Below are 19,911 nucleotides of genomic sequence, written 5' to 3' on the forward strand. Positions count from 1 at the left end.
TTTCCTAAAAGAAAAAGTTCCATGGGGAGTGTTAATTAGTTAATTAATTAGTTAATTAGTTCTGCATGTGTAAGAGTTGCCTTTCAGGATTGCACTGGGTTATTGAAGGATGGTGAACTGAGCCCACTGCACCTTGAGACTGTGCTCTAAGTGACACTCTGGTCACACAGGAGTCCTTGTCTTCAGTGTTGCTCACCAGGAGCTGGGAAAGTCCTGAGAAGCAGCTGGAGAACTGGGCCTGGGTTTTACCGCCTGGGAAGCTTTGTGGGGCTGGTTGGCGGCACACAGTCACAGCTGTGGGTCGGTGCTTTGTAACCGTGCTGTGACTGCCTGGTTCATGTGCACGGCCTGGCCGTTGCGGAGGTGGGAGCTAAATGAGTTTCACAGTGGAAGGCAGAGTGGCCTTTTCTTCTTCTCTTCTGGAGCCACCGGTTTCCAGGAGGCTGTGCATGAAGGCTCTGCTGTGTGCTTTTCTCTGCTCCATGGGGAATGGAGGAGGAGGAGATGCTGCCGGGAGTTTATTGCTGTTTCCTGTCTTGTCTGGGCTCTCGGCCCCTCTGAGGCGGTGGGCTGGTGCAGCTGGTCTTCAGACCTGCAGCTCTTTGTGTCTGTGCCAGCAGCAAAGTGAAATTGCAGGTCTTTCCTTGCCCCCTCACTCAGACCGAGGAGCCGTGAAAGGAAACAGGAGGATGAGTTGCAGTAATGGGTTTAGCAGATGGCAGGGGAAAAAGAGCAGTTATTTCCATCAGCACCCTTCTGTCAGCACGAGGGTGCCATGCCCAGCATGCTCATCTGGCCTTGCTTCACCTCACTTCCCCACCGCACCGCTGAGACGGGGTGAATTGGATGGGGCATATTGATAAATTCTGATTTAGCTCAGCAGTGCAGTCTCTGCTTAGAAATGTCTTTGGCTTGTTCTGTCCAGTAGATTCCTTCATTGTTCTCTGCACCTGGGAGATGGTGTTCAGGTCTTTGCACAGTGCTGTGGTTTCTGAACTTGACAGGTAGTCCCCAGTTTCTAGATAACAATGTCCCATTTGTTTCTAGTCTGTCTTTCTTGCATTTTATTTAATTTTATTGATAACTGTGTGGATGAGTACCACAGGTTTAAGGTGCAAAGAGAGGGAGGCACCGGGAGGTTCAGGCATTAGGAGCAGATTGTGTTGCCAGGGTGGTGGGCAGAGTCCCCCATCGCTCCAGGGGAATACAATGTCTGCAGTCATTATGGTCTGAAAATGCAGATAAGCTTGAAAGAGAACAAAGCTCAGCCCAGCTCTGGCTGGCTTTCCTGCCGAGCATGGAGGGATTTCTTTGCTTGGCCTGAAAACAAAGCTGGGAGAGGGGAAAGGTGGTTTTGCCAGTGGACTTGATAAGCAGATGATCCAGTTGCCTTTCCAAGTAGCAGCCAGCAGCTCTGCAGCCTCAGGAAAGTCCCCTTACCATGAGGTGAATGTTTTGCTCCTTGGAAGCTCCAGAGCCTGCTCTGTGCTTGTTATTCTTGCTGGAGGTGACAAGGATCAATGCGTATCTTCTGGCACCAGAATATTTCATCTTGACCAGTTGGTCTTGACCTGTCATGTGAGTGAGCCTGAGGAGCGGGCAAAGCTCCTCTGGAAGTGACCATGGCGCAGGTTTCCACCACCCTGTGCTGCAGCAGCATTGCAAGGCCACGGTGGAGCGTTACATTAAAGTGTTGAGAGCCCTTTTGTGACAACATGGGCCGCTGTGGTTGGGCTGGGAACGGGGTTGGTGCATTTGTTTGGTTTTCAGGCTGTTTGGTTGTCTTGGTTTGTTACCCATGATTTTTTGAAGCTTGTCTTGGCCGTATTTTCTTTGGTTTGGTGCTTGTTTTTGGATCATGAAATGCCCCACATTTCATTGTGCCTGAAGAAGGTTGGGTTTATGCCGTGGGTTTGAGGCTGTTCAGCAACCCTATTTCTAGGGAAAATTAGTGTAAGAGAAGGGACCCAGGACCTGTGTTTTCTAACCCATCTCATCAGCAGTGTGGCCAGTGCTGGCCACAGTGGGAGGACTTTGGCTGGAGCTACCTCATTGCCTCCTTGTAACCACCAATAGCTCCTGCTTGCTCTGTGCTGGTGGCACTTTTTCTACTGCACAGCCCTGGTGTTCGTCCTCTCTACAACACCTTCATGACTTGTTTAGTTTTGGGGTTTGCCCCTTCCCCAGCCACTCCCCATCCTTGGCCGTGAGAGAGGTGCAGGGCACAGAGGAACTTCAGTATTTCCCTCTTTGACTGTCTATAAAGTGGTTCCCACTTCTGTGGCGTCCGTGCTGGGAGCAGTTTTGGGGGTTTGGGCTTCCCCTGCTCCTGGCTCTGCTGCCAGATCATCTCAATTTTCCTGCCTTTGCCAAGGGACATGGTGGGAGTCATGGCTGTCAGACCAAGGCACCAAGGAGGCCAGGCCGGGAACCAAGCCTCACCCCAGGAAAGACGAAAGCATTAAGTTACTAAATGAGGGGAGAAACAGGCTGTTTGAAAGGCTGGTGATGGCCCATGTCACCCATGGGGAGGTTAGCTGCTTGAGGGAGGTCAGCGGCCCCACTAGGGCCATCATTGCTGTGCTCTCCTGGGTGGGTTTGTCACTTGGCCAACAACCCAACTGCTCCATCCCTTTGCTGACGCTCTTCCTTCTCTTTTTCAGGGAGCCCATTGGAAAGAAGAGGTCTGGTAAGGACTCTTTTCCTCTCCACCAGTTCCACCAGCTCCTCCTTTTACCCACAGCTGTGGTCTCTTGGAATGGGGCAAGGGTCTGGCCCCCTGGCAAGCCGGCCTCTGGCTGTGCTCCCCCACAGGGCTCCCCGACACAGTGTGCCCCCTCCGTCCACCTGAGGTTTCACTGCAGCCTCCAAGTCCCGACCTCAGGTCCGCCCGTGGTGCTCCCAAAGGTGGGACAGACACCTGCAGCTCTCTGCGCTGCGCTGGCCACCCTGTTTGCTCGTTAATCGAGTCCTTGCCACCATTGCTGCCACATCCAAGTTCGTTTCCCTCCCCGCCTCATGCCTTTTCTTCCGTCATTTTGTTCCTCCATCAGGGTTTATCCAGAGAACGGCCTCTTTCCTGCAGAGAGGTAGTAACAGCCGCTCGCTACCTGGACCTTGCTCTCGCTTTGCTTTTCGCCGGGAGGGACACCTGCTCGGGCTGGGTGGGCAAAGCCCCTTGCAAGAAGCTGTCACATCACCCATAGCTTTCTGTGGTGGCTGGTGGACGTGGGGCAGCGGTGACAGGAGGTGTGGCGGGCTCGGGATGGGCACTTGGCTGTGGGTTCAGCTCCGCTGGTGGCTCGTGGGGGCCGGCTCACACATCCTGGGCGAAGGGCAGGGCTTGGTCTGCAGCCAGGAGGATGGGGATGCACAATTTCCCAGGGCCAGAGGAGGGTCTGAGCTGCGTGGTGGTCAGCGCGAGGCTGAAAGTCTCCCAATGCAGCGGGACGTTCTGCTTCATGATTGCACCAGCTGGGACCCTTTGTGTGGATGGTTGGATCTGTGATGCTCTAACCCCTGCTCCTCAAGAGATGGGATCACCTTTGAAAGGCCTCATAGTTTGTGTGTTTTAGTGGTTATCTGAGCTCCCCAGAGAGAGGAGAAGGACAGAGGAGGGAAAGAGCCATCAGTCTGTGGATTAGGGAGGGCATATATCAGCTACTGGAGCCGCAGAAGGCATGAAAATAGCATGAGGGTCTTTGAGAAGGAAGGTCTGAGTCCTTGCTGGATGAAGATTCTGCTGAAATAGGATGTGGAAAGGTTTTTGGCCTGCGAGACGGCACTGCCATAAGTTGCATGAGCAGGCTCACAAGGGAGGGGTGTTGAGGTGACAGTCTGTGCTCCCGCCTACAGCTGCCTGCAAAACTCACTCTGTTGGGGGCTCTGGACTGGACGAATGCTCCCCGAGCCCCTCCAGCTGCACAGCTTTAGTGCTGCCTCTCATCTGAGATGGGAAGGTTTATGTCATTGCTATTTTTAAGAAAACAAGTCTGCCCATAAATAGGATGTTTTGTTGTTAACTTCAGGGTGTATTTTTGTGGTTGAGGACAATTATGCCAGGTGAAGACGCTCCTGAAATTAACTCCTACTTCTTCCTGCAAGCTCGGTTTACCACTTCTGTTGCTGGTTTAATAGGTACGTTGGAGGATCCAGAATTGCCTGCTGAAACTACAAATAACCTCAGAGCAATGGGTGTAATCATAGCAAGGGAGGCAGAAAGAAGAGTACTTATCTCTTCCTATAGCTGTTATTCTTCTCTCAGGGGCTAGGAAGATCCTCTGATTGCTTTAAGCGCCAACCTTTAATTGAGCTAGCAGAACAGATAGTCCTAGCATCCACCATTCACTTATAGAGGGCTATTTTTAATTGCCTGGTGCCCCACCTCTGGGTTTTGGTGTGGAGGAAGCTTTCATTAGTGGTAACAGATCCTCTGCCCTGGGCCAGCTCACCTGGAGCCCTGCAGAGTGCTGTTTATAGCAGAACAGCACGGGCAGTTTGCCTGCTCTTCCTTTAAATAAGACTGTCTGGAAGATACGTTGTTCATGTAAAGCTTTGTCACAGTCTTTTCTTTCTCAGAACCAGTTTGAGGGGTTGTTGCCTTGGGCACAGGAGAACTTCTCTGCAGGGGAGCAGAGCATTTTAGGATTGCTGAAGACCTGCTAGATCTTGTCCGCCTCCACTCATCTTTCTTGTTCTGGTCATGGCAGGATTGTGCCCTGCAATAGGTTTCCCTGTAGGAAAGATCTTTTGTCAGGCTGAGAACTCTCAGGTGATGGGGGAGCCGCTGGATCCTCTTGCAGTGTAGGTGCACTTGCCCATAGAAAATTCCTGACATATGGCCTGAAATTGTCTTTGCTGCATTCTGCCTTTCTGTCCCAAGGAACCCTAACTCTCTATGTCATTTCTTTCTCAAACCCTTCAGAGGCTGGGAGGTCATTGTCCCATGTGTCTGCCGTGCTGTAGCCGATAGGGAGATGGGCCAGATGGGATTTCTGCCCCAACCCAAATCTTGAGCTTCTCCGCTCAGGATACAGGGCACAGCCCCTGTAAATTCCACTGAACACCCATGACCAGCTTGTGATTCTTCTGTATCCCTCGTGCTATAATAATTAACATTATCCCCTTTCTAAAGCACTTGGCAAATATTAATTAGTTCTTACCACGCTTGGGGAGAACGGGATGATATAATAGTGTGCTCATAGAATTGTTTTGTTTGGAAAAGACCCTCAAGATCACAGAATCCAACCATTAACCCAACACTGTCACTAAACCTTGTCCCTAATAACCTCATCTAGGCATCTTTTAAACATCTCCTGGGGTGGTGATTCAACTCCTTCCCTGGGCAGCCTGTTCCAATGTCTGACACCCCTTTCAGTGAAGAAATGTTTCCTATTATCCCATCTAAACCCCACCTGGTGCAACTTGAAGCCATTTCCTCTCATCCTATCACTTGCTACTTGGGAGAAGAGACTAACAGCCCCCTGGCTCCAAGCTCCTTTCAGGCAGTTCAGAGATCAGAAGGTCTCCCCTCAGCTCCTGTTCTCCAGCTGAACCCCCAGGTCCTTCAGCCGCTCCCATCACACTTGTGCTCCAGCCCCTTCCCCAGCTCTGTTCCCTTCTCTCAACTCGCACCTCAAGGTCTTTCTTGTTGTGAGGAGCCCAAAACTGAAGCTGCAAGGCAAAACGTTGTGTTGGAGGCGAGAGCCGGGTCTTGGGGTGGTGGGGAGTCATGGGCAAGAGTTTCTGGCACATTTTGCTCCTCTGAGGCTTTTGGAGGCAGAGGGAGCAAATGCTGCTGGTGCTCTGGGTAGCTGAATGTCTTGCGGCTGGTTTTGCAGGAGGCTGAGCCCAAGCAGACCCTGCTCAGTGGGGCTGGGTGGGCTGAGTGGGCGCTGAGCACAGGCAGCGTCTGCTCCTGGGCCCTGCAAAGCCCTGCGTCACTTCACGTGTCCCTGTACACATCAAGCCTCTGTGCACGTGTGGGAAAAGGGTGGCTTTGCTTGTTAGGGTAGTGACAACCTTGGGACCACGTTTCTCAAGCAGAGACAGATGCGAGTGGAAGCCTCTGCAGCAACACTAAGTGAAGGGGGTGCATCTATAGCCAGAACACTCTCCTAAATGAAAACGTTTTGCAAAATGTAAGCCAGCCTTGCCCTGCTGCGCCTCCCTGCGTGTCCCCTGGCAGAGGAGGTGTCCCCTTAGCCCACAGTGCCACCTCCAGCCCGCCCGGGCTCTGCGCAGCCGCTGCCGCCGTGCCCGGTTCCTCTGGGTGCCCAGCCCCTTTCTGGCCAAAGGAAAACTTTGCCTACAGTGGATCCTGCCCCTTTGCTCCTCTTTGGGGTGTTCTTTGTTTGTTTGTTTGTTTTCTTTTCTGACATGAAATTGGCATCTCCAGCAGGAGCTGCTGAGCAGAGTTAGTGGAGCAAATAATAGAGAGAGCAAACTCTGCTGGCAATTTATAAGGTGACTGAAATACTGAAGGGTGATGATGACGGGGGGATGCGGCTCTGTCCTACAAACACCCCTCTGCCTGGGTGTCCGGGTTGTTTAGCCAGGACCAGCAAAACTTACTGCAGGTTGTGTGCATTGAGTTGGGGTCTGAGCTGGTCTGTGCATTGGGGCAGCTGGTGCCAGTGCACAGGAGCCCGCCCTGAGCCCCCCCAATCTCCAACAGCAGGAGCCAAGCTGCTGTGCGCATCCGTGGCAGTGGTGGAGTTGTTTGGACGGCTCTGTGAGCAGGAAGGTGGGTGGCAAGTGCAAGGTCTCACCTGGCTGTACCCATCTCACCTTCTCACCTGGCTGCTGGTTCGGTCCCTCTCCTCCTCGCTCTGCCCAAGTTCCCGGCTCACGTCTCTCACGCTGGGGTCCCCAGGATGTCCTGGAGCTGCTCGCAGGCCAGCAGCTGCTCGGGAGCGGTGACCCGTGCTCTGGGGAGCTGGCGCTGACCCCGGCACATGGGCTGGTTCTTGTCCCCCCTGTGCAGGAGCTGACTCTGCATCGGCCGACCCCTTGGTGCTGGAGCAGTACGTGGTGGTGGCAAACTACCAGAAGCAGGAGAGCTCCGAGATCAGCCTGTGCGTGGGCCAGTTGGTGGATATCATCGAGAAGAATGAATCAGGTACAGAGAGTTTAGCTTGGCAGAGGGCTTCGGGTCTACTCTGCGTTGCAAAGCAGGGGTGGGTTATAATAATCCTGTATTGTCAGTGTTTTCTTAATAAGACCTTAAGTGAAACAGCCTCCAGGCACCTCACAGGGATGTCCTTGCATGGCCAGCTACGGTGGGATGTGGAGGAAGCAGCTGCAGGCTGTGTGAACATGGACAAAACTTCAGGGCTGTTGCTAATGAAGGGTCTGATTACCAGGCACCATCCATCTTTTGCAGTCTCTACTCCGCGCTTCTTTGGGCTGAAAAACTCAGCCAATGGGTCCTGAGGACAAAAGCCATTCCTGGAGTTGGCAGGCTTGCTTATTGACAGTGGGGGACACTCTTGGGGTGCCCATGAAAGCCCCATTGTGCATTCGCAATTCCTGCCTCCAACACGGCGGCCGTGGAGCGGGACAGGCAGCCAGGCCGTCCGCTCGCCCCAAAACTTACACTTGCTCTGAACCTCTGCAAAGGGATCAAGCTGAGGGTCCAACTTCTGGACTGTGTTGTAAAGGGGAATTTAATAGAAGTCAATAGGAGTTGCTTAAAGGGGTTTAAAGTTATATAATGAAAATAGATTTTAAAATTCTGGAAACTTGGTCCCCGGAGGATTAATTGCACCAGCAGCTATGTTTGAGAATGGGGAAAATAAAAGCAACCCTGAAGCAAGGGAAACCTATTAGCACAGCCAGTGCAAAAGCTGTGGCAAATAATTTATTTATCAAACGTCAGCTCTGGTTTTCCCTTCTGTGCAGGTAGCTGCTGATTGCCTCCCTGACAATCTAATTGTCTTTTTAAATGACTCACTGGTGAGGTTCTGAGGATAATATTTAGCCATTATTTCTTTCACCCTAAAGACACACATAGCTTGTGCTTTTAATAACTGAGGAGCACGTGTTTATTTTGATTGGACACCCAGGGTGGCCCGGAGTTGCTTGTGTCCGCTATGGGGCTGGCTGGGTTTCCTCTGGGAGAGCTCATGTTTTAATCCTGCATTTGCTTCTAGCTTTTAAAATCTGCCGTTTCCACAAATGTAACGAAGTTGGGGGCGCAGCAGAAGTCAGGTATTGATTTGCAGACGGTGTATTCATCTTTGCTAATTAGCCTGGGCTTGCTGACCCAGGCTGAGGGAAAATGAACCATGAAGGAAGGAACACGAATGCCTGGTGGAGCCGTTCAGATCTCAGAGTCTCTCCCGGGGAGGGAGCTGTACATTCAGTTGCGTTCAGCGGTGATTGTCCCATGCCATTGTCCGTGCTCCCTTTCGGGTAGCGCTTGGCTCTGTTGCTCTGGGGTCACCCCAGCTTCCCATGGAGGCAGCAAGGGGAGGGCAAAGCTCCCCAGGCTCGTGGTTTGGAGGGAGGGAGGCGGTTTTCAGCCCTTGGGAGCCCTTGGCTGAGCTGCATCCTGTTTTCTTCTCAGGCTGGTGGTTTGTGAGCACGTCGGAGGAGCAAGGTTGGGTGCCAGCGACCTGCCTGGAGGCCCAGGATGGTGTCCAGGATGAGTTCTCAATGCAGCCTGATGAAGGTGAGAGGCCGCTGGAGACGTCTGCCCCAGGTTCTTTGTGCTGAGCTGCGCGGAGCTGCTGGCAGGACTGCACAGCGCTCCCTGACCTGGGCAGGGGACAGACCCACGTGTGCTGTGGGGTCATGTCTGTAATGGCCCTGCCTGCCCAGTGCTGCACCAGGAGTGGGCCAGCTGGGTGCTGGTGGTGTCTCTGTGGGCCTCTCTTCTCCCCCACAGAGGGGCTGAAGGTGTCACTTCCTTGGAACACTCAGCCCTGCCATCCCAGTGCCTCCTCTAAGCCCCAGGGAGCAGTTTTATCTGCGCTGGCGGAGGAGCAAATCTCAGGTCCTAGGACAGTTCATGTGTCTCCTAAACCCATGTGGAACAAAGAGCATACACGAGCTCACATTAGGAAAACAGCAAGGTTTTCAGATTTGCTTAGAGCAGATCTGACGTGCCCCTGGAGAACACATCCCTCTCGTTGATCACTGTATGCTCAAAGCTGTAGCTGGCTCAGCCCCTGGCCTGGGGACATGGAGCTGGGAGGGGGGCTCAGACTGGGGAGGACCCTCAGAGGGCCCCAGGTGAGTACAGTCTCGGTGCCACTCTCTGGTGTCAGCCCTGTCTCTTCTTGGACCTGAAGTGCTGCCTCCTTATGTCCTCTCTTGTCCTTCTCCTGCTTCCCCAACATGCTCTTCCCAGTCCCACGGAGATACTGGTCTCTGCCCAGGCACGTTGGCTGCCGTCGGACTCTTGGGGACTTGTACACCAGTGGATGGGGTCAAGGTGGACTACACAGAGACTTGTTTGGCTGCCCGTGTTTTGTGCTTGGAGCCTTGTTGCCTGCATGTTTGGTTGCTCTGCATGTCGTGAATCCTGCTTGTGTCAGTCCTCAGTGTGTGCTGTACGTGCTCCTCAGCCTTCCATTACATCCACTCATGTCCACCTCTCTTTCTTCTATCAGCTGCTCCTTCTCACTTTTTCAGGCTTGTTTTGGGTACAGAGAATGAAGTTTCTGCTTTCCCCCAACACAAGTATGCAGACTTCTTGCAGCTGCTGCCTTAGTTCTTGTAAGAGTAACTAAATCCTGAGCCATGGCGGGGGGGTTGGTGGCTCAGATGGGGTCAGGAGGAGAAGTGCCAGCTTGGTTTTGCTGGACGTGACAGGACATTTTCTGCTTTGACTCATTTGCATGAAGGGAGTGGGAAATCAGGCTCTTCAAGAGCTGTGCTCTTCCAACAAGGCAAATCCAGGAAACCTGCATGGTGGGGATATATAAATATGCAGAGGTGTGAGTTTTGAAAGCCAAAATGACCGTCATGCTCTTGTGGCACTGCTTAAGCTCAGGCAGTTACTTTCCTGGGTTTCTTCCAGAGAGGACAGAACAAGGTGAGGGGGAGGGAGGGAGGGAGGGAGGGAGGGAGGGATGGATGGATGGATGGATGGATGGATGGATGGATGGATGGACGGACCTGTTTGACATGTTGTCTGCATGGCTGTTAAGATGTTTCCCCTTCCTCTTGAAGGGAAGAGCATCCATGTCCCTGCTTACCATCATTTAGTCTAGTGAACAGGACATCAGACTCTCCTCTGGGCTCACCACCTGGCTTAGACCAATGTCTTGGGGGACCAAACTGTTGAATGGGGAAGTTCACGTTAGAGCTGCTGTGGTAGAGTGGTTTGAGAGCTGTGTGTGAGAGCACGTTGGTGTGTGTGGGTCACTTCCTGATGTCTGTGGGATTTCTTTCCCTGTATAGAAGACAATTCTTCTTTAAAGGCTCCAAGGAAGAAATATGAACTGAAATGGATGAGTGGAAGGGCTTCTGTGAAGAGCAGGTGAAAAGAGAGCTGCTGTATATAAGATAGTCTTTAGTCCTAAGGGAGAAGAGGAACTGGTTTAGACAACTTTTTGGGCCAGACTAGCTCACCAAAGCTTACACTTCAAAATGGAGCTGAGTTTGTTTTGAAATATATATCACTGGCATTTCTCTTCTGAATGGTTGTGTATCTCTGTGTGTTTGCACCTGTATTACAACAAGAATTATCATTTATATAAAGCACTTAACCATCGTTCAACTGAGCCCAGGTTTCCATAAAGAGCATCTCTGTGAAACGGCGCTTTCTTTCCGACAGCGGAGAAGTACACCGTTATTTACCCATACACCGCCAGAGACCAGGATGAAATGAACCTGGACCGAGGGGCGGTGGTGGAGGTGATCCAGAAGAACCTGGAGGGCTGGTGGAAAATCAGGTACCGTCCCTACCTCTTCCTCTTCCCCAGCACAGCAGCTGGGGCTGTGCAATGCAAAGACCTGATGCACATGGGATGTTCATTCCAAAGACGAGTGTTGGGAAGGGCAGAGTACCAGAACTCTTTGCTCTCCTTCCCTAAAACTAAGGCTACTTGACACTCAGGGCTTCGGCCAAGCTCAGCTGTGGTTAAACATCTTTAAAACCCCCTGATCTCCTGTGCTGGGAGGCAGACTGCATCACAGCATCACATGCCCCAGCAGTGCGAAGGGAACCGGTGTGAACGTTTCTGTTACATCGTGTGCTGCTGATAGGAAAACCAGCGAGTGTCCTGGAGGCAGGCTGCACCCTCCGACTGTGTCAGGAGGCTCTTGTGGAGAAGTACTATTGTTCTGGCCAGCTCTGCTCTGTGCAGAGTGTGCACAGACCAAACACACCAAATTGTCCCAAGCTGGTACTTCTTTTCTCCTGGAAGCTCATTTTCTCTCATCTGTGGTCTAGCAAATGGCCAGACTTGAGCAGGGTGGGAGCACATGCTGCAATTTTCTTAACCTTACATTGAACCTGTGGTCTTGGCAGCAACAAAGCCCCAGAAAAACGTCCATTGACATTTTAGGAGAGGCAGAGGAGAGCTGCCATGGGAGCTCTAAAGGCAAATACAAGCTCAGTAGCTGGTGCCATCTCAGCGTAGCGTCTGCAGCCCAGCCAGCGGGGAGGGTTCCTGACCCTGGCGCAGGACCCTCCAGCATGGCAGGGACACTCTGCCGATGTGGTTTCTCAGTCAGATCACGGGGCTGGTTTCTCTCCTAAACAGTGCAAATTCAGAGCAGGGGAGGGATCTGTGCTGCCAATGCAGGCAAGAGGGCTTATGCTTTCTCCAGGCAACAGATACATCAATCCCAGCAGCAGCCCTGTGTTTTTCCCCTTGGCTTCCCATGCCAGTGTGCTTCATTCCTGAACTGGTTCCATTGCTGAGGTCAAAAGGAAATTGGGCTTCGCGTAGTTCCCAGCCCTCGGCCCGCTGGCTGCAGCCGGCGTGCACGGGAGCGTTGGTGGCGGCTGGAGCTCTCCAGCTGCCCACGGGCCATAGAGTTTGACGCTGGGCAAGCTGGTTTTGCCCAGGTCATGCAGTACCTTGGGCAAGCTGGTTTTGCCCAGGTCATGCAGTACCTTCGGCCAGCTCTGGCGCAGGATGGCTGGTGGCTCGGTGCCGCTCGAGCGCAGCGGGTCAGTCCTCTGGGAAGGGCTCATGTCACCGGTGCTGCACGGGGGTTTGTGCAGTGATGCTGCTGTGTTGTCATCGCAGGTACCAGGGCCAGGAAGGCTGGGCCCCCGCCTCCTACCTCAAAAAGGGGAATGGAGAGATGTTCTCGCAGAAGCTGGGGTCAGGCTCCTCCGCTCATTCGTGTGCCTTGGATCTGGATGGCATCTCCCGGCAGCAGGTTGTGGTGAGCCGAGAGAAGGATGGGCTCGCTGGCCAAAGGGATGGGAGATTCGACAGCCGCCCCCTGCCCAATGCTGACATCCGACGCAGTAAGTGACCAGCTGGGAGGAGGCCAGTGGTAGCCGGGGTGTGAGCACAGCCTTTCCTGCAGGCTCTCGGGCGATGTAAGGCAGTGTTGAGGGCAGCAGAAGGCTTGCGGGCCCTGTGAGCTCTGCCGCAAGGTCTGGAGGTGGCATTGCGCAGACACGGTGCTGCCCAGAGGTCTGCTGAGCATCAGCAGATGTGATGAGGACCCTTCCCAGACTGCAGATTCAGCTGGAGATGCTCTTCTCTCAGAAGCAGGGGCATTTTAACCCCTCTGCAGGTCAGGTCTTTTGGGTCAGGCCTGCAATTAAAGACCAGTTTCACATGGTGACCACAGCAGCACCTGATGGTGCAAAGCTGGGATGCCTTCAAAACCTAGGTGACCCATGCCATCAGGGCAGCAGGCAGACAGGTTCCTCCTTTGCTTTCTGTGCTCATGGGTCAGGCTTGGTCCTAGCCTTTCTGTTTTCTTTTGCACTCATCTTTCGTGAACACACGTGCAACCAAATGCCAGAAACTCAACAGCATCTGAAATTCTTTCTCCACAGAGTCACCAAAGATGAGGCAGAGACCCCCTCCTCGCCGAGACCTCACCATAGTAAGTGCCAGCTGATGTGAGAGAGCAGCAGTGGCAAAGGGAATTAGAGAGGAGCGCTGTAAGGACCTCTGGTCGCTGGTTCTTCTTCGCCTGGGATCTTGCCCCTGTGCCATGGGCTCTGCTCTTGGTCAAGGCTGGAGCACACTTGCTGTCCCCTGCTGCCTTACGTCTCCTCTCTTTGCATGTGATCTTTCAATGAACTTTTGGCCAGTCTGTCTCACTGGGCTGGGTTGCTGTGGGAGGCTGCAGAGGGAGGGTGATTCTGCTGTCAGCGAGAGCTCCGGTGCTGAGCAGTTTTCTGCTCAGCCTGGAAACAGTTTGCTGGTTTGTGTTGGTGAGGGACCAGCATGGACACAGCTGGTCTCCCTGGCCTGGCCGTGCTGGCTGGAGTCCCCGCAGGCTGGTGGGTCATGCGGCTGTTCCGTCACACCTTGTGCAGAAACACACTGGTGGATTTTCTCTTTTCTTGTCATAGCCACGTGGTTTGAACCTGCCTAAACCTCCTGTCCCTCCTCAAGTGGAAGAGGAATATTACACCATCGCTGACTTCCAGACCACCATCCCTGACGGCATCAGCTTCCAGGCAGGAATGAAAGTAGAGGTGAGACGGTCGTCTTCCCTTCTTGCATCTTCATGTCAGCACAGCGTTCCTGACTCCCTTTGCCCCGGGGCCTGTTTCAGGCAGGAGCTCCCTTGCCAGGCAGGGAAGATCTGCTCACCACTGGGCATGGTGGTGCATCTCATTGCCTCCGTGTATTGTTAACATCCCAAAGCTTTCCTGGAGTGGGAGAGAAACCCATATGAGCTCATGAGACTTTGGAGTCCCTGGTGCTCTCGGTGGCCTCCTGTACCCCAGGTATTTGGCTGCTGTGTTGTCTGAGCTAATGGAAATTAAAACCACACCACAAATGGGGGTAGAGATGGTGGTTTTTTTACTTAATTAGGCCAGGTGTGAAGCTAAAAGCCCTTCCAAGCATTGCTCTTCTGGCACACCCACTTCTTCTGGCAGAATCCCTCTTGCAGATGGGATTTTGCTTTTCAAAATGTAAATTGTGCCTCTCTAAGAGGATTTTTCTTTTACGGCTGCCCCAGTGAGCTCCTCCCAAGTCCCAGCCCTGTCTCTGGAGCACACAGAGGCTGGACCGTTGCTGGTCCATGCAGCATCACTGCCGGTTGATCACTCCAACAGTGCCGCACAGTGGCCACCGCCAGCACCCGGCAACCTGGTCCTGGCTCCTGGGCGGGATGGTGACGGTTCAGCCACAGCTCCGTGATGTTGGCATGTCTTTCCTCGATCCCATGGCACGCAGGTCTCCTTCCCTGGCAGAGGTCATTAGCAGGTTCCCCTCCTGCTGGGAGGCCAGTCCTGTGATTACATGGCCTTTGATTACCAGGAGAGGGAGGTGCTGGGTCCACATGCCACCCTGACATCATGTCAGAGCCAGCAAGCATCCCCTTTAGTGCAGAGGAGGCTCCTGTGTGGATGTCTGAGGTTTCCTTTCCCCTCGGCAGGTTATTGAGAAGAACCTGAGCGGCTGGTGGTACATTCAGATTGAGGAGAAGGAAGGCTGGGCCCCCGCCACGTTCATCGATAAGTACAAGAAAACCAGCAACGCGTCGAGGCCGAATTTCCTGGCCCCGCTCCCCAACGAGATGGCCCAGCTCCGGCTCGGCGACGCCACGGCTGACAGCAGCACTGGCGAGGAGGTGACGGGACCGTGCCGTCCCCTGCCAGAGGCTCCTCCTAATGGTACGGACTGCGGTGGGAAGTGGGCCAAAGACTGGAAGGGGAAGGAGGCTCCCGAGAGCGGGGACCTGGCCCTCACCAGTGGCTACGAGGAGATCTTGGACCGCGACGCGGAGGAGAAGCCCAGCCTGCCACCCAGGAAGGAGTCCATCATTAAATCAGAAGGCGAGTTACTGGAGAGGCAGAGGCCTCCCCCCAAGCCCCCAGGCATGATTTTGCCCATGATCCCACCCAAGCAATCGGTGGCCCCGAAGGACAGCAAGAAGCCTGAGCTGAAACCGGAGAAGGGTAAACTCTTCCAGCTGAAAAACGAAATGGGGCTGGAATGCGGACACAAGGTGTCAGCCAAGGAGGTGAAGAAGCCAAACCTGCGGCCCATTGTCAAGCCAACCAAGCCAAAAGCTGAGCCCGTGGAGGAAAAACCTGAGCCCATTGCCCAGAATCCATTCTTGAAGTCAAGACCGCAGATCAGGCCAAAACCTGCTGCAGCCCCCCGGACTGACCCAGCCCCAGCTGATGATAAACTTGACATTTGCAGCCTGCGGAGCAAGCTCAGACCTGCAAAGTGCCCGGAGAAACCTTCTGAGCAGGACACTGCTGCCGGCGAAAGTTCCTTGGCTAATGCCGTGGTCTCTTCAGAGGCTTCTGGAAGGTTTCAGGAGCGACCGAGCGTGGAGAGCAAACCCCTGCCCAAGGTGGACAGCCACGCCATGAAAGAGGTGCTGCCCAAATCTCCCCTGGGCCCAGCAAACACCTCCGGTGCCAGGGACCCCCCGCCACAGCGCCCTGTTGTGCCACCCCGCAGACCCCCCCCTCCCAAGAAAACAGGGGCTCCTGCCTCTGGCCCCATGGCGGAGCTCAGGGCCCCGGCACGGGAAGCACCCGAAATCAGGTCATCCCCAGTGCCAGGGAGGCCCATGCTGGTTCCTCCGAAAGCCAAGCCGTTCCTTGCTGCCTCCATCCAAGACGAAGCCAAAGCGAAAGGCAGCATAAGCCCAAAGGTCATATCTAAGCCGGTGGAGAGAGGGGAAGCCAAGGAGAGGACCTCAGCCCCTGTCCCCAGCCCGGACATCTCCAGGGATGCTCTCTATGTGGCAGTGGCGGATTTTGAAGGTGATGAGGAAACCAACAGCTTTAAAGAAGGGACTTTGTTTGAAGTTCGTGAGAAGAACAGCAGTGGCTGGTGGTTTTGCAAGGTCCTGACTGGGGGGCCGTGCTGGGAGGGCTGGATCCCTTCCAATTACCTACGGAAGAAGCCATAGCGGCTCCTCTGCTTGCACAGCTAGAGGTTCCCTGGTCTCTCACCTATTTAATTAGCAGATTAATTTATAGTTTTACATGAGGCTGGCTTAAAAAAAAAAAAGAAAAAAAAGATAATAATTGAGATCCCACACATCCCAGCTGGTGGCCGTTGGAGGAGGCAGCTCGGCCTTCGCACCCGTGTGCTCCAACCCACCCTCCTCCCCGCGTCCCCCGAGTCTTTCACTCCCGTGGCCGTGCTGGCAGCCCAGCCATGCAGCTGGGGGTGCTCTGGCCAAGCTTCGTGGCATACAGTGGCTACTATGGTTCTCTGTGCTGGGGAGATGGACCTTGATAGACACTTTTTCCATCCGTACAGGGAATTAAAAAGAAATGCGGCAGTAACCAGGGAGAGAAGTGAAGCGCGGCACGGTACCGGCAAAGGAAATCTGGCCGCACAACGTGATTTGCCTTTCCCTGGGGCTCAGGGTCACAGTCAAAGGCTGTAGGTCATGTTGCTTGGTCCAGGTGTGTAGCAGAGCCGTGGGGATTGTGACACAGAGGAGGAGCAGCTGCTGAGAACAGGGTCCCTGTAGCTCCCTGTGCTGGTGCAGCCGCAGGCATTGCTCTCTGGTTAAGGGCTGCGCTTTGCTCCCTATCCCCATCCATGCCACGGGACGATCCCCTGATCCTTCCCTGCTTTACGACAAGTGTTACCTTCAACATCCTCCTGGTGGAAAAAAAATACAGAAAAACACACACACAGATATTTAACAGGTCCTCTCTGTGCTGATCCAGGGCGCTATGCAGGCTTCTCCCTTGCAGTGCTGCAGCCAAACGACAAGAGGCGTTTCGCTTTGGTAGCTGAAGAATACTATGCAAAGCACAGAGGACCAAAATGACCCCCAAGAGCCCTGGAAAGGTGCCGCTTTGCCTTCCTTCCCACACAGGCTGCCCTGCCTGTTGGACTAAGGGGGACCACCCGTTCCTGGGACCCACAGTGCTCCCTGGGCTGAGGGGCAGCAGCCAGGAGGTGGGTCCTTCCGTAGGTGCTGATATTACCAAGTGCAATCCAGAATGTGGGAGTTTGGCTCCTCATCACAACCAGTTGTGAGGTGTGTCTGGTGCTCAGGGGCTCCCTGCCTTGTTCATCACCCCATCTGCCTGTCTTCCAGGTGCTTTCGTTTCATCCTGCGTGGGGGGGCTGGCTGGGGGGCTCCAGGTCAAGCAGGACTTGGAGTTTTTCTATGCTGACATTCCTGCCAAGCCTCATCTTGCCCGCAGTGTTGCTTAACCCAGCAGGAGGATGAGTGTGGATGAGCTGTTATTCCCCAGTGCCGCTTTCTTCCCTTCTGTACTTGCAGATTCAGGGCCACATTTGTCTCTCTGGAAGAGCTTTAAACCCAGTGCTTCTCATGGTTTCTTGTTGACCAAACCCCTTTGCCCTTTCTAGTCTAATTGCAAGTGTAAGTGCTGCAGCCGCAGCTCCACAGCCGCATTGTTTTGCTGCTGAAAAAAAGTACAGTTTTCCCTCTAATTTGAGGCTGGTAGAATTAAAGGAGCGTTCTCAACTCCCCCAGGTGCTCAGTTCTTTCTCTGTCCCATATTTTCTTCCCTGGAAACATGGAGTTGAAGATGCCTCTGTGTACAGAATGAAAATGTTGGTGCCTCAGGCCAGGGTCAGTCTTGGAAGGAGATGGGGCAGATTGTCACAGCCCTGGTTTGATCTGATGGAGAAATCCTGACCCATCCCAGTCTGGCCTCATACCCACAAGCCCCCAGGCTGATTTTTAGCCGTGGGAACATGTGCACCCCAGTTTCCTGCTGATTTCTCTCCCTCCCACCTGCGGTTTTCTCTGGTGGCACATCAGCCTCTCATCAGGCTGACTCACCTGAGCTGGCAATAAGCAATACATCTGCAACCCAATGCCATAGCAAAGTTCCTTGCATGGCACGTTGCGAGGTGTTGATGTGCTCCCGGGAGACTCGCAGGGCGGGCTGGGCGAACAACGCTGCCTTGTCTCGGCGCATCTCTTGCTCCAGTAAATCCCTTTTGCTTTGGAACGAAATGGGGACAGGATGAGTTAAATCTGAGCTGCCCAGCAGCCAAATCCAGCCCCATCGTATCTGCAGAGGGGGCTGGACCTGCATCCCCTTCTCTGGCAGGTTCATGCAAGGTGTGGAAGGGCTGTGTGCCCTTTCTCCATGGCACTGTCCTTGCTCTCTCTTTGCTGAATGACCTTTTAATCTCAGAAAGGTCTCTCCTTTCTCTGTCTCAGAGACCTCACTGCCCTCAGCTTTCCTCAGAGGGGACAATGCTATTTCTGTGACCTCTGTACTATGAATGAGGGCTATTTCTGCTTTCCTCCCAGACTGAACCTCAGAACTGGTAGTGCTTCGTTTTGCTGACACAAGTACTGTATTTGGCTCATTGAGCGTGTGACAGGATCGCTCCCTTGTTCCCAAAGAGCTTCCAAGAAGGGTGGGTGCCCGAGGAGGGGGTGACCCTCGGTAGGGTGCCGACACCCGCAGCCTTACCACTTCCTACCACTCTTCCAAGTGCAAAGGGACCACAGGCTGGACAGCGGCTCCTGTCGGGAAGATGCCGAGAGCCATGGGGCTGGCAGGGCTTTGTACCCCCATCAGACACATGCCCCCTGGTTTGGAGGCCGCATGTGCCCTCTGCCAGGATGCTCTTCATCTCTGTTCATATCGCATCAGAGGTGGCCAAGCTCCCCGACTACCTCGTGAGGAGGAGGACAGCGGCCAGGAGGCTCGGTACGCTGAGCTTGGCCGCAGGGCACATCACCCAAAGATCAACCTCCCTCCTTGTCCATAACCAGCGCAGCCCCAAGGCCGCGGCTCGTGGTGGGGGAGGCATCACCGTGGCTTGGGGCCGAAGAGCGGGGTGTTGGGGGGGTCCTGCGGTTCGGCACGGTCCCGGCAGCTGGAGGCCCCCGCTGCGCCCCGCTCCTTCCCGCAGGCTCTCAAAGCCCGTCTGTCTGTCCCTGTGTCACGATATTATGTAAGCGCGTATAAATCTACATTACTGTGGGTGGGTGGTGGGGGGGAGAATGGAAGATAGATATAGCTGTGTAAATGCCATATCTATACTTTCACTGTTAGGGGACTGATTTTTATTGATTATTATTATTATTATTCAGTGTTTTGGGGGGCTTTTGTGGCGGGGGGGGGTGTGTTTTATTTGTTGGTTTTCTTTTTTTAAGAAATAAAAAGAAACTGCTTGACTGGTTTCAAGCACCCTGGTGAACCCGTGTCTGGCTGTCTCTGGAGATGTGCTGCTCTCCTGTCTGGAGCAATGGCAGCTCTGCCCGCTGACCTGGTTCAGGGTCCGGCACGTGCTGCTTGTTGCCATAACGTTGATACGGTCAAGGAGCCCTGAGCTGCTCCCTTGTGCTGCACAGGAGACATCCCCAGGTGAGACATTTCTCTGTCCTCGAGTGCTTTTGTCCTCTGGGAGGTGAACAGGGCAGTGCTGTGTTTGCCCGGCTTCATTTGCAGCAAGAGCTTCTACCCACAGCATCCCCTGCAACGGGGCTGGGGAAGGTCATGATGCTCACAACTCATTCTCATGGTCCATGGCCACAAATAGTCCAGTTCAGCTCATGGGTGGCACTGCAGGAGCGGGGCTGGGGTGTGGGTACATTGTAGTGTCCTGCTCTGCTGCAGTCAGGGGTCTGTGTCAGAGGGGAGGGAGCACGGGGGGCTGTGGCGCAGGTGACGGGAGCTGGACGGATGCTCGACGTGCTGCAAAGTCACTCTGTGGCCTGAGACCGGCAGCATTGCTCTGTTGGCAGCTCACAGGGATCAGCTCTCTGGATAAAGCGAGGCAGCAGAGTTTATAAAAAGGCGTTTTTGGCATAAATAGCCATTGC

At 53.9% G+C, this 19,911-nt stretch overlaps 1 protein-coding gene across 2 annotated transcripts in view; it reads left to right on the plus strand.

Annotated features, from left to right (window-relative positions):
• The window catches only part of SH3PXD2B (SH3 and PX domains 2B), a 70,451-nt gene extending 51,275 nt beyond the window's left edge, over positions 1-19,176 (plus strand). Inside the window, exons 6-13 of one of the 2 annotated variants that reach the window (XM_082063283.1) lie at positions 2,664-2,689; positions 6,986-7,120; positions 8,570-8,674; positions 10,787-10,904; positions 12,210-12,436; positions 12,980-13,029; positions 13,505-13,630; positions 14,542-19,176. In XM_082063283.1, the coding sequence (XP_081919409.1) occupies positions 2,664-2,689; positions 6,986-7,120; positions 8,570-8,674; positions 10,787-10,904; positions 12,210-12,436; positions 12,980-13,029; positions 13,505-13,630; positions 14,542-16,038 (2,284 nt within the window). In that variant the 3' untranslated portion in view covers positions 16,039-19,176. The remainder of the gene's footprint in view (positions 1-2,663; positions 2,690-6,985; positions 7,121-8,569; positions 8,675-10,786; positions 10,905-12,209; positions 12,437-12,979; positions 13,030-13,504; positions 13,631-14,541) is intronic. The other variant, XM_082063284.1, reaches the window with a different exon arrangement.
• Positions 19,177-19,911: the final 735 nt, after the last annotated feature.

The sequence above is a fragment of the Streptopelia decaocto genome, assembly GCF_964273445.1.
Source record: "Streptopelia decaocto genome assembly, chromosome: 12".
Classification (NCBI taxonomy): Eukaryota; Metazoa; Chordata; class Aves; order Columbiformes; family Columbidae; genus Streptopelia; species Streptopelia decaocto.